This window comes from Heteronotia binoei, chromosome 7 (assembly GCF_032191835.1).
Source record: "Heteronotia binoei isolate CCM8104 ecotype False Entrance Well chromosome 7, APGP_CSIRO_Hbin_v1, whole genome shotgun sequence".
NCBI classification, from domain to species: Eukaryota; Metazoa; Chordata; class Lepidosauria; order Squamata; family Gekkonidae; genus Heteronotia; species Heteronotia binoei.
The window spans coordinates 134204386-134218529 of NC_083229.1; the positions used below are offsets into that span (position 1 = coordinate 134204386).

Below are 14144 nucleotides of genomic sequence, written 5' to 3' on the forward strand. Positions count from 1 at the left end.
TGACAGTCTCTAGGACTAATACACTTGCACTGGAGGGTGTGTGTGTCAGTTTGGTGTAGTGGAAAGTGCACAGACTCTTATCTGGGAGAACCAGATTTGATTCCCCACTCCTCCACATGCAACTACTGGAATGACCTTGGGTCAGTCATAACTCCCAGAGCCGATCTCTCAAGAGCAGTTTCTATCAGAGCTCTCTCAACTCCCCCTACCTCATAGGGTGTCTTTTGTGGGAAGGGGAAAGGAAAGGAGATTGGAAGCCACTCTGAGACTCCTTCAGGTAGTGAAAAGCAGGGTATAAATCCAATCACCACCACCATCATCACCTCCTCCTCTTCTTCCATCTAACTGCTGCAACCTGCTTTCCTTGCTGGAATAGAGAAGCAAACCTGACGGCCTGCAGGGCTCCACCCCCTTCTTGGTGCCCTGAGGCTGGTAGGCTCTAAGAGTGTGTAAGCCACACCCCCAGCAGGCCACACCCTCAGCATGCTTCACTGTGCACACACAGATCACAATTATGCCATCACCAATTCAGGAAGGCTGGGAAGAGGATTCAGTTCCCACTTGCAAAAGGCCTTCATAAAATGTTCGCTCTTTGAAACATCTCTGCTCCCCCCCCAACACCCCTAAGGCAAACAATCCACATTCCAAACAGAGTCATGTCCCCCTAATGCCAGGTGAGATCCGTCAGCCTAACTCTCACAGTGCCACTGAACCATAAGTCTAAGTTTTATGCATTTCAGCATTTTTGGCACAAACTTCTAAGCTCCAGGAAACACGGTACATTCAAGTTTAGTTGTAGATCAGCTTTCAGAGGCAATTCCATTATTAGCCTTGGAAATAAAAGTCTGGCTCAATCACATTAAGTTTAAGACCCAGCAAGAATGATGTATCAAGAGAAAGGGTATTGGAAGAATACCTTCTGGAAAGGTGCCGAAAGTTATGTTTTCCACAAATGTCATATAAGGTGCACCATCCGCCCTCCCCACTCCCCACCCCCATACACAAACTACCATTTCCACAAGTTAAAAGGCAACACATGGGAAACAAAAGGTGGAAGGAAGAAGGGAGAGAAGGGGGGAAGGGCAACACCTCTAAAACTGATCAACACAGCAAAACCATCTGTGTACCTTCACTGGTGGCAGCATTCTTCTGTGTTTTGGTTGGTGTGTGATCTGTACTTGAACTCACGTCGGATGAGATGCTTGAGCTGCCTTTACCTAGAAAGGAAAAGAAAGAGAGAGAGAGAGACTTAAAAGCAAATCACTGAAGGAGAATTGATTCAGCAAGTGAATGGCATAGAGCTGAAATCATGAACATAAGATAGGAGTCTGGGAAAACCTGCAGGGCTAACAACATTTATTCCAGCATCAGCTTTTCTGTGGCAGAGTTCCCTTCACCAGTGGGCAACGCCTGGCAATGGACGTCAAGGCAGATGGGGCACAGCAGCAAAGGAGATTTTTTCCAAAAAAAATGAAGCCTTGTGCATTTACTAGAAGTTCTTACCAGAAATGACAAAAGGTGGCTCTAGGAATTGCCAGGAACTCTAGGTAATACCATAGATTTCCCAGTGATTTCTAGAGCTACCTCTGTTACTTCTAGCAAGAACTTCCAGTGAATACATGAGGCTGCATTTTTTTTTTTTTTAAAAAAACCCACCACTGCTCCTAGTGGAGGTGGGCATTGGGGCCTGGGTGTGGGGAATCCCCACATTCACTGGGGGCCTGACAGCTAGTGAAATGGCAAATTCCACTTGCACATGGTTGCTGAAGTGGATTGAAACTGCATTATTTAGCATGTGTGAAAGCACCCCACTGTTAAAGCCAGCTTTTCAATGTGACCAGAACCAGCCATAGAAAAAAGATAAGACTTCTGAATCAAGCACAGCAGGTACTGTATTGCTCTGGCAAAGCAAAGTTTGGCACCTTTAAGTGGCACCTTTAAGACCGACAACATTTTGTTCTGATATAAGGTTCAACCATTGGTCTGATCCAGCAGGGCTCTTCTGATGCCCTTTCTGAAGCCTGTGCTGGGAGCAGACCCCTGGCTCCAACTCGATCCCACCCCAGCTGCCCGAGCTGAGGACAGCCAAGGTCCAGATTCACCCATGCAAGGAAGGCTGGGAGAGGGCGGGAGGACCCAGGCAGATCACTTGGACACCATGAGAACAAGGCAGAGAGCCAGGAAGCAGAGGGGAGAGGCACAGTGAGAAGGCAAGGCTGAGCTTGGATTTGGGGAAGGCTAGTCTGGGAGAAGTTCAAGTCCAAGTAACCACAGAAAGAGTGAAGCGGCTGGGCCAAAGCCAAAAGGAGGCTCAGCTGTGGATGTATCTGATGGTGAAAGAACAGTCCGATGCTACAAAGAACAATACTGCATTGGAACGTGGAATGTAAGATCCATGAATCAAGGTAAGCTGGATGTAGTCAAACAAGAGATGACAAGACTGAACATCGACATCTTGGGAATCAGTGAACTAAAATGGATGGGAATGGGTGAATTTAACTCAGAGGATCACTACATCTATTATTGTGGGCAAGAGTCCCATAGAAGAAATGGTGTTGCCTTTATAGTTAACAAGAGAGTGAGGAAGGCAGTAATGGGATACAATCTCAAAAAATGATCAGAATGATCTCAGTCCGTATCCAAGGCAAACCATTCAATATCACAGTAATACAAGTCTATGCCCCAACCACTAGGGTGGCCAGACCGTCCCGGTCTCCCGGGACATTCCCGGATCTGGCCACCCAATCCCGGATCCCGGGCTGCCTATACCGGGACCATTAAAGGTCCCGGTTTAGGCAGCCCCGGAGCCGGTGGGCCGCGGGCGGGGGCGGGGAAGGCGGGGAGTGAGGGAGGGAGCGTCCCTGCGCCTGCGCAGGGCCCCTGCGCACGCGCAGGGACGCTCCCACCCTCACTCCCCGCCTTCCCCGCCCGCGCGCGGGGCCCGGCGGCAGTGGTGGAGGCCTCTCCGTGGCCTCCGCTGGTCGCTGGAAGCCCTCCAGAGACTCTGGAGGGCCTCCAGCGACCAGCGGAGGCCACGGAGAGGCCGCGGGGCACCCGGCGCTGGTCCCGGAAGGCCTTCCAGAGCCTCTGGAAGGCCTTCGGGGACCAGCGCCGGCCAGCGAAGGCTTCCCCGCGGCCTCCGCTGGTCCCTGGAGGCCCTCCAGAGTCTCTGGAGGGCCTCCAGGGACCAGCAGAGGCCGCGGGGAAGCCGCGGGGCACCCGGCGCTGGTCCCGGAAGGCCTTCCAGAGGCTCTGGAAGGCCTTCGGGGACCAGCGCCGGCCAGCGAAGGCTTCCCCGCGGCCTCCGCTGGTCCCTGGAGGCCCTCCAGAGTCTCTGGAGGGCCTCCAGGGACCAGCGGAGGCCGCGGGGAAGCCGCGGGGCACCCGGCGCTGGTCCCGGAAGGCCTTCCAGAGGCTCTGGAAGGCCTTCCGGGACCAGCGCCGGCCAGCGAAGGCTTCCCCGCGGCCTCCGCTGGTCCCTGGAGGCCCTCCAGAGTCTCTGGAGGGCCTCCAGGGACCAGCGGAGGCCGCGGGGAAGCCGCGGGGCACCCGGCGCTGGTCCCGGAAGGCCTTCCAGAGCCTCTGGAAGGCCTTCGGGGACCAGCGCCGGCCAGCGAAGGCTTCCCCGCGGCCTCCGCTGGTCCCTGGAGGCCCTCCAGAATCTCTGGAGGGCCTCCAGGGACCAGCGGAGGCCGCGGGGAAGCCGCGGGGCACCCGGCGCTGGTCCCGGAAGGCCTTCCAGAGCCTCTGGAAGGCCTTCGGGGACCAGCGCCGGCCAGCGAAGGCTTCCCCGCGGCCTCCGCTGGTCCCTGGAGGCCCTCCAGAGTCTCTGGAGGGCCTCCAGGGACCAGCGGAGGCCGCGGGGAAGCCGCGGAGCAGCCGGCGCTGGTCCCTGGAGGCCTCCAGAGGCCAGCCCCGGCAGCTCCCTCCCTCCCTCGCCGCGAGGCCGCCGCCGGAGGACTCCCCGCCGCCGCCGCCGCTGAATCCGCCGCCCTGGAATAAGGTAAGGGGGCCGAAAGCGGGGGGGGCGGGGGGCGGCCTTCCTTTCTTCCCTCCCTCCTCCCTCCCTCCCTTCCTTCCTTCCTTCCTTCCTTCCCTCACTCCCTTCCCTTCCTTCCTTCCTTCCCTCCCTCCCTCCCTCCCTCCCTCCTCCCTTTCTTCCTTCCTTCCCTCACTCCCTTCCCTTCCTTCCTTCCCTCCCTCCTCCCTCCCTTCCTTTCTTCCTTCCTTCCCTCCCTCCCTTGCCTTCCTTCCTTCCCTCCCTCCTCCCTTCCTTTCTTCCTTCCTTCCTTCCCTCCCTCCCTTTCTCCCTTCCTTCCTTCCTTCCCTCCCTCCCTCCTTATGTTGTTATGTGATGCAGAGTGTTGGACTGGATGGGCCACTGGCCTGATCCAACAGGGCTTCTCTTATGTTCTTATGTGACGCAGAGTGTTGGACTGGATGGGCCACTGGCCTGATCCAACAGGGCTTCTCTTATGTTCTTATGTGACGCAGAGTGTTGGACTGGATGGGCCACTGGCCTGATCCAACAGGGCTTCTCTTATGTTCTTATGTGATGCAGAGTGTTGGACTGGATGGGCCACTGGCCTGATCCAACAGGGCTTCTCTTATGTTCTTATGTGACGCAGAGTGTTGGACTGGATGGGCCACTGGCCTGATCCAACAGGGCTTCTCTTATGTTCTTATGTGACGCAGAGTGTTGGACTGGATGGGCCACTGGCCTGATCCAACAGGGCTTCTCTTATGTTGTTATGTGACGCAGAGTGTTGGACTGGATGGGCCACTGGCCTGATCCAACAGGGCTTCTCTTATGTTCTTATGTGACGCAGAGTGTTGGACTGGATGGGCCACTGGCCTGATCCAACAGGGCTTCTCTTATGTTCTTATGTGACGCAGAGTGTTGGACTGGATGGGCCACTGGCCTGATCCAACAGGGCTTCTCTTATGTTGTTATGTGACGCAGAGTGTTGGACTGGATGGGCCACTGGCCTGATCCAACAGGGCTTCTCTTATGTTGTTATGTGACGCAGAGTGTTGGACTGGATGGGCCACTGGCCTGATCCAACAGGGCTTCTCTTATGTTGTTATGTGATGCAGAGTGTTGGACTGGATGGGCCACTGGCCTGATCCAACAGGGCTTCTCTTATGTTCTTATGTGACGCAGAGTGTTGGACTGGATGGGCCACTGGCCTGATCCAACAGGGCTTCTCTTATGTTCTTATGTGACGCAGAGTGTTGGACTGGATGGGCCACTGGCCTGATCCAACAGGGCTTCTCTTATGTTGTTATGTGATGCAGAGTGTTGGACTGGATGGGCCACTGGCCTGATCCAACAGGGCTTCTCTTATGTTATTATGTGACGCAGAGTGTTGGACTGGAGGGGCCACTGGCCTGATCCAACAGGGCTTCTCTTATGTGACAATACTGACTTTGGTGGACCCAAGCACTGATTCAGTGTAAGGGAGCTTTGTGTTTGTGTCTTCTAGTGCAATTTTGTTCTCAGATCCTGTATTTACTTCATCAGTATATGGGATAAGGCACTTTCTCAACTGTGCTGCATAATGCAGCCTATTTATTTTGTCCTGTTGGCTCTGTTGGCTCTATCTGCGCCACCTTCATCACTTTCGGGGTGTGGATCCCCCAGTGGAGTGGTCTCCCGACTCCCTCCGCCGGCTGTTTCTGATAGCCCTGCGCCCCCTCTTTCATTTGATATGTGTCCCGTGCGGGTGCCACCCTCCCGCCGGGAGATGCCGCAAAATGAGCCCCCTTGAGGCTTATGGCGGCAGGGCTCGGGGGAAGCGAGCTAGACTGCTGTTCTTTTGAGGGGTTATAGAGTGTTTCGAGCCCGTCCCTGTGGCATCGGTCCCATCATTGTGGGGCCCAGGGGGCCGGCGCAGCGGCACGCTGAAGCAGCCTGTCGGTCACTTCCAGGTTCCTGTCCTGCATCTTGACCGGTGTTATTAGTGACAGGCTGCTTCGGCGTGCCGCTGCGCCGGCCCCCTTGGTCCCACAACGATGGGACCGATGCCACAGGGACGGGCTCGAAACACTCTATAACCCCTCAAAAGAACAGCAGTCTAGCTCGCTTCCCCCGAGCCCTGCCGCCATAAGCCTCAAGGGGGCTCATTTTGCGGCATCTCCCGGCGGGAGGGTGGCACCCGCACGGGACACATATCAAATGAAAGAGGGGGCGCAGGGCTATCAGAAACAGTCAGCGGAGGGAGTCGGGAGACCACCCCACTGGGGGATCCACACCCCGAAAGTGATGAAGGTGGCGCAGATAGAGCCAACAGAGCCAACAGGACAATAAATAGGCTGCATTATGCAGCACAGTTGAGAAAGTGCCTTATCCCATATACTGATGAAGTATATACAGGATTTGAGAACAAAATTGTTTCCGGCGGTGATATTTGGGGGATTTTTGGGGACGTCACAGGAAGTGCTGTGAAGTCACTTCCTGTTTCCGGCAGGTGACGCAGGGGAAATGATGTCACAGGAAGTGATGCCACTTCCTGTTTCCGGTGGTGGCATGACATCACCGGAAGTGACGTCACCGGAAGTGACGTCACTTCCTGTTTCCGGCGGCGCGCGCGCTTTGCGCGCGCACCCCCCCCCCCCCCCCCCAGTGTCCCTGGCTGGCCTTCAGACATTATGGTCACCCTACCAACCACTGATGCAGAAGAGGCTGAAGTGGACCAGTTCTATGAAGATCTACAACACCTTCTAGAATTAACATCAAAAAAAGATGTCGTCCTCATCACAGGGGACTGGAATGCCAAAGTGGGAAGTCAAAAAGTAACCGTAACAACTGACAAATTTGGCCTTGGAGAACAAAATGAAGCCGGGCAAAGGCTAATAAAGTTTTGTCAAGAGAACAAGCTGTTCATAGCAAACACCCTCTTCCAACAACCTAAAGGCGACTCTACACATGGACATCACCTGATGGGCAACACAGAAATCAGATTGATTATATACTCTGCAGTCAAAGATGGAGAAGCTCCTTACAGTCAGCAAAAACAAGACCTGGAGCTGACTGCGGCTCAGATCATGAGCTACTCATTGCAAATTTAAGGCTTAAACTGAAGAAAACTGGGGAAGCCATTAGGCCATTCAGGTTTGACCTTGATCATATCCCTTATGAATATACGGTGGAGGTGAAGAATAGGCTTAAGGAACTAGAGTTGATAGACAGAGTGCCTGAAGAATTTTGGATGGTGGTAGTGTGCATTCTGACAGACCGCTGGTTTTTATGTTTTATGTTTTATTAACTTACTGTTTTAAACTGCTGCTAATTGATGTTTTAAAGCCAAACCTATGTTAGATTTTATATGCTGTAAGCCGCCCTGAGCCACTCCAGTGGGAAGGGTGGGATACAAATCGAAATATAAATAAACAAACAAACAAACAAACAAACAAACTATGGACGGAGGTTTGTGACATTGTACAAAAGGCAGCAATCAGCACCATCCCAAAGGGAAAAAAATGCAAGAAAGCAAAGTGGCTGTCTGATGAGGCTTTACAAATAGCTGAGGAAAAAAGAAAAGCAAAAGGCAAAGGTGAAAAGGAAAAATTCACCTAACTGAATGCAGATTTTCAGAGAACAGCACGGAGAGATAAGGAGGCCTTCCTGAAGGAACAATGCAAAGCAATAGAGGAAAATAACAGAATGGGAAGGACAAGAGATCTCTTCAAGAAAATTGGAGAAATCAAGGGAACATTTCGTGCAAAGATGGCCATGATAAAGGACAAAAATGGTAGGGACCTAAGAAAAGCAGAAGAGATCAGGAAGAGGTGGCAAGAATACACAGAAGAATTATACAAGAAGGACCTCAATGTCCCGGACAACCATGACAGTGAAATCACTGACCTTGAGCCAGACATTCTGGAGTGTGAAGTCAAATGGGCCATAGAAAGCATTACTAACAACAAAGTGAGCGGAGATGATGATATCCCAGTTGAGCTATTCAAAGCCCTAAAAGATGATGCTGTTAAAGTGATGCACACATTATGTCAACAAATTTGGAAAATGCAACAGTGGCCACAGGATTGGAGAAGGTCGGTTTATATTCCAATCCCAAAAAAGGGTAATGCCGAGGAATGTTCAAACTATCGCACCATTGCACTCATTTCACATGCCAGCAAGGTCATGTTAAAGATCCTACAAGCTAGGCTTCAGCAGTACGTAGATCAGAAACTACCAGAAGTTCAAGCTGGGTTTCAGAGAGGTAGAGGAACAAGAGATCAAATTGCCAACATTCACTGGATTATTGAGAAAGCACGGGAGTATCAGAAAAACGTCTATTTCTGCTTCATTGACTACGCTAAAGCCTTTGATTGTGTGGGTCACAACAAACTGTGGCAAGTCCTTAAAGAGATGGGAGTACCAGACCACCTCACATGTCTCCTGAGAAACCTGTATAAGGGTCAAGAAGCAACAGTCAGAATGGGATATGGAACAACTGATTGGTTTAGAATAGGAAAAGGAATTCAACAAGGATGTATATTGTCACCCTGCTTATTTAATTTATATGCAGAGTACATCATGCGGAATGCTGGCCTGGATGAAGCACAAACCGGAATTAAGATTGCCAGGGAAAACATCAACAACCTCAGATAAGCAGATGATACTACTCTCATGGCAGAAAATGAGGAGGACCTAAAGAACCTCTTGTTGAGGGTGAAAGAGGAGAGCACAAAAGTAGGCTTGAAACTCAACATCAAAAAAACTAAGATCATGGCATCCAGCCCCATCACACCTTGGCAAATAGAAGGGGAAGACATGGAAGTAGTGACAGACTTCACATTTCTGGGGTCCAAGATTACTGCAGATTGTGACTGTAACCATGAAATTAAAAGACATTTGCTCCTTGGGAGGACAGCTATGGCAAACCTGAGCAGTATAATAAAAAGTAGAGATATCACCCTGCCAGCAAAAGTCCATAAAGTCAAAGCGATGTTATTCCCAGTAGTAATGTATGGCTGTGAGAGCTGGACCATAAGGAAGGCCGAGCGCAGAAGAATAGATGCTTTTGAGCTGTGGTGCTGGAGAAGAATCTTGAGAGTCCCTTGGACTGCAATAAGATCCAATCAGTCAGTCCTAAGGGAAATCAACCCAGACTGTTCCCTGGAAGGTCAGATGATGAAGCTGAAGCTCAAATACTTTGACCACCCAATGAGAAGGGAGCACTCACTGGAGAAGATCCTGATGCTGGGAAAGCCAGAAGGCAAAAGAAGGAGGAGGCGGCAAAAAATGAGATGGCTGGACAGCATTACTGATGTAACAAACACGAAATCCTGTAAAAATGGAGGCACCACACCCAGCTGGCTCAGGAGGAAGCAACGGACAGAGCTCATACCAGGGTGGGAGAGAGAAAGAACGTGGAAAGCCCGTCTAGGACCCCCCTCTCCTTCCCAGTTCTGAGACTGGGGGGCCAGTTGCCCTCTTTGGTGGCGGGATGGCAGATGGCAGCAAGCCTCAAAGGAAGATTACTGTGGGGGAGCCTCACAGTAAGATCAAAGTCTAGTTGCAGAATTATGGTTTTAAAAGATGCTTTAACAAAAAGAGAGACAGAGTGATAGTTTTGACATGCAACATGGTCAGCACTGCAAACGAGGGGCTTCTTCATTCAGAGGTCAGCCATGAGATGAGCCCTGAAGCATAAATATTTAACTAGTCTCTGTGTCTGTGCGCGTGCAGGCTGCATGACATGTTTGCAGAAAGAGCCATTGTGACAGATGCCGACTTGCACTTGGGGCAGAAGGGAAGACCACACAAGAAGCCCCTTCCTAGAGTGAAGGGAGCACAAGAAACAACACTTTAAAACCTTGCTTAGACACTCAAGGGGCTTTTCTTCAATGGGTGGAACCACGGTACATGTCAGGATCAACCAGGGCACAGAAAGATTGAGTGTGTGTGCATAAGTGACAATTACACAGTCTGTACACAAATGACAGTGGTCAGATGAGCACAAATCTTAGAATACCTGTTTAATTGTGTGGGTCCTCATCATTTTGAGAATAACTAATCCATTTCATTTTAAAGGCCCCATCTCAAATTACTGTTGACCATGAGTGCCGCTCTGTCTGTCTGTATTTATGGGGTAGGGGGGTTATGCTACAGCTTTTCCTCACATCAGCACTGCTCCAGTTCCCGCAAGAGGAAACGCTAGCACACAGAGAGACACCACAATACTGTCTTTCTTTTCTTCTCAAGGAGAATGGCACAGTGGATCTGATACTGCCCAAGAGGAGCTTGGCAAAGAGCCCTGAGAGCCAGATAAGAGGCATCATTCTTGAGCAAGGTGACAGGATGAGTAGGGGCTGGGCAACTTCATGGATTCCTGAATAAATCAGATTGTCCAAATGCATTCCAGTCAGCTTTCTGGCCTGGAGACAGGAATTGAATGGTCTTGGTTGCCCTACTGGATGGACAGAGTGAGCGCAACACTGTTAATACTCCACAATCGCTTCTGATACCATCAATCATGGTATCCTTCTAGACTGCCTTTGAGGGTTGGAAGGAACCATTTTGCAGAGGTTCTGGTTCTATTTCTAAGGCAGGTTTCAGAGCGTGGTGATGGGGGATTACTGTTTTGCCCCTTGGCCTCAGGCCTGTGGGTGCCCACAAGGTTCTATCATCCACCATACTTTTAAATGTCTACGTGAAGTCAACAGATTGGGGCTGAATGGTCACAAATATGCAAATGACACTCAACTTTACCCTGTAAAAAGCCTGTGAAAGGATGCTTGGAATAAATCTGGCCTGGATGACAGGGTGGCTAACAAACGGAACCTGAATCCCAACAGGATGGAGGTGCCACGGGTGCCACTGGTGGGGGAGGGGGGAGGCCTGACCAGACACTGAGAGGTTATGAACTGCTAAAGGAGCAGGTTCATAGCTTGAGGTAGTTGTTGCCAGTCAGACAATCCTGTCCTTGACAGACCAATGGGTTGACTGAATACCAGGCAGCTGATGCATTCCAAGGCCCAGGAGCTGGACCAAGGAACCAGTCACACACACAGCACCCTCTGGAGTGCCAGATTCCCCCCTTGTCTAGGACAAATACATCCCCAGATGGACTGGGTTGTTTTTGTACACGTAAGAGCATCTGAGTGGGAAATCTGTTGCCCTTGCTAACTTCATCACACAACAATGAGATTAATATTACCAATGGAGACAATGACTATTATCCTATTATTGCTGATTTAAACCTGTTTAGCCAGAGATTAGGGAAAGCTAATGGTGCTGTCTCATGAGCCATCAATCACAAACAGAAAAGATAAACACTCGAGACAGAACAGGTGCAGACAATGATAGTGAGATTCTAAAGGGCACCAGAAAGCAAGAACAACGACCCTTCAAACATATGAAAGAAGTCAAGGGGGAGGGAACAGAAAAAGAGGCAACACATGATTAACACAGGAGAAAGAGGGGCAGGGTGAAATATGGGTGTCCAGAGAACCTGGCCTGCACTAAGACAATACTCTTGACCTTCAGATCTAGAAACTACCTTTAACCACAAACTGCAATGTGGGTCCCACTTCTTATCAGTAATAAAAATGGGCATGAAAATGCAATAAAGGGGTGGGGCATAACACATACCACTTCTATCCTACTTACTTCTTGGGTTGGAATATAATCCAGTCATGAGCCATGGCCAACCAGTCAAAATCCACTTTTTGATTTCAGTGAAATGGTGGCTGCCTGGAAGAACTGACCCCTGCAACACTTAATGCACTGCAGTTCACCACCCCTTCCGGCTGAGTCCTGCAGCAGTTCTGTTTGACAAGAGGGAATACCAGTGGCTTCCTCTAAGGAGCTATGGGCAGGAATCAGAACCAATCAGACAGAATCTCTGTTAGTAGATGAATGCTTGGTAAACTCATAAAAATACTCAGTTGTCTATATTTACGGGGTGGGGGGTATGCCACAGCTTTTCCTCACAAAAGTCGTTAGAAAGAATCAGGAAAAGCAACTGAACCCACAACATTAAAATACTTTTACAACAGTGAAAGGAATCCACCGGGAAATGCATCCTCTGAGTGCCGCAACCTCCATCCAGACAATAAGACCTGCCAAGCAAAGGTGACATCAATGGACTTTGAAAGGCTGATAGTCCCAGTAAAAGACTATCATTAAGCTGAGCATTGCAAAGTGCTAAAATTTCCTACATTTGGGAAATCCTTCCTGCCAAAGAACCCCCAAGCATTTCTGAGATTTCTGGGGAGCTTTCACTTACAGTTCATGAAGGGCTTGAACCAGCCCTGTTGAGTCCCACCATTGTTCAATATAAGAACATACAAGAAGCCATGTTGGAACAGGCCAATGGCCCCTCCAGTCCATGTCACACAATGCCAAAACCCAGGTTCCATCTGGAGGTCCACCAGCAGGGCCAGAACTCCAGAAGCCCTCCCACTGTTGTCCCCCAAGAACCAAGAAAACAAAGCATCACTGCCTCAGACAGAGTGTTCCATCTATACCTTGTAGGTACCAGAGCTGATGGACCTCTACTCCATATAAGAACATAAGAGAAGCCATGTTTGTCTGATCCATCCAGTCCCATACTCTGTGTCACACAGTGGCCAAAACCCAGGTGCCATTAGGCAGTCCACCAGTGGGAGTCAAGAAAGGAAAAAACCACTGGGGAATAGAACCATCAAACACTAATTCAAATATTCAAAATGTGCATCAAGTTCTTCTGCTGTATGTCCCATACTCAGAAAATGTCCCACCATTGGTGAATCCATATTAGCAGACCTAATTCTGCTCTGGTGCTCTAATACATGAATTCCTACAACCCACATGCCCATATAATATTGCCCACAAGAGCAGATTATTAAGTGATTGACTTGTTTAGCTGCACAGGTGGCAAAAAAAGAAAAATGCAATTTAATTCCCTTGTCATTGTCCTCAAAAACATCACCAATCAGCATGAATTTACATACTTTACAATGGCCACATCTATGGTTGCCATTGAAAGCCAATTTGGTGCAGTGGTTAAGTGCGTGGACTCTTATCTGGGATAACCAGGTTTGATTCCCCACTCCTCCACTTGCAGCTGCTGGAATGGCCTTGGGCTAGCCATAGCTCTCGCAAGAGTTGTCCTTGAAAGGGCAGCTTCTGGGAGAGCTCTCTCAGCCCCACCCACCTCACAGGGTGTCTGTTGTGGGGGAGGAAGGTAAAGGAGATTGTGAGCCACTTTGAGATTCTGAGATTCAGAGTGGAGGGCAAAATAAATCCAATGTCTTCTTCTGTCTTTTCCCTAAATACAAACAAATTGCTAATATTTTTCTCTCTGTGCAGACCAATCCTAGGTGGAGGACATCCTGATATGTGAGAGATAACATGCTAATGACACAAGATTGCTTTGCGAATACCAACTGTCAAGTGAGAAAACTGAAAAGCACAAGAGACTAATTCTGTTGATTTTGCTCCAGTTATTGCCCCAGACAGAGTATTGCATCGATACCTTGTGACTACCAGCGCTGACGGGCCTCTACTCCATATAGGAACATAAAAGAAACCATGATGGATCAGACCAACGGCCCATCCAGTCCCACACTCTGGGCGTTTTCGCACTCACGTTCAGCCGGCGCGACCCCCCTCTTCACTGCGGAGGATCTGCGCGGATTTCGCACTAAATGCCACAGAGCAGCCGAAAGAGCCGGAAACTCCCGTCGCAAAAGCCGCGCAAACGGAAACTGCTTTTTGGCGGTTTACGTTTGAGCGGCTTTTGCGCCGGGAGTTTCGGCACAAAAGGCTGCTCCGCGGCATTTAGTGCGAAATCCGCGCAGATCCTGTGCGGTGAAGAGGGGGGTCGCGCCGGCTGAACGTGAGTGTGAAAACGCCCTCTGTGTCAAACAGTGGCCAAGACCCAGATGCCATCAGGCATCCACCAGTGGGGCCACAACTCCAAAAGCTCTTCCACTCTTTCCTTCAAGCATCAGGATTACAGAGCAATTCAACATTACAACTGCAAGCGAAATGGCAGTAACAGATGAAAAACCAACCTCCCAGTAAATTAATCTACCATTACAACTCTTACCCACTTCTAAAGTATACCAGGGCTCTCTGGACTATATTTTGAAAATCCCTGCCCTACTGTACCTTAACAGATAGAAAACAGTCTGCTTCTGTCATTAGT

The 14144-nt window shown here is 50.1% G+C and overlaps 1 protein-coding gene across 1 annotated transcript in view; it reads right to left on the reverse strand.

Annotated features, from left to right (window-relative positions):
- FBXL7 (F-box and leucine rich repeat protein 7) overlaps positions 1 to 14144 on the reverse strand; it is a 207367-nt gene that overhangs the window by 163561 nt on the left and 29662 nt on the right. The window contains exon 2 of the mRNA XM_060244312.1: positions 1128 to 1217. Coding sequence (XP_060100295.1) covers positions 1128 to 1217 — 90 coding nt within the window. The remainder of the gene's footprint in view (positions 1 to 1127; positions 1218 to 14144) is intronic.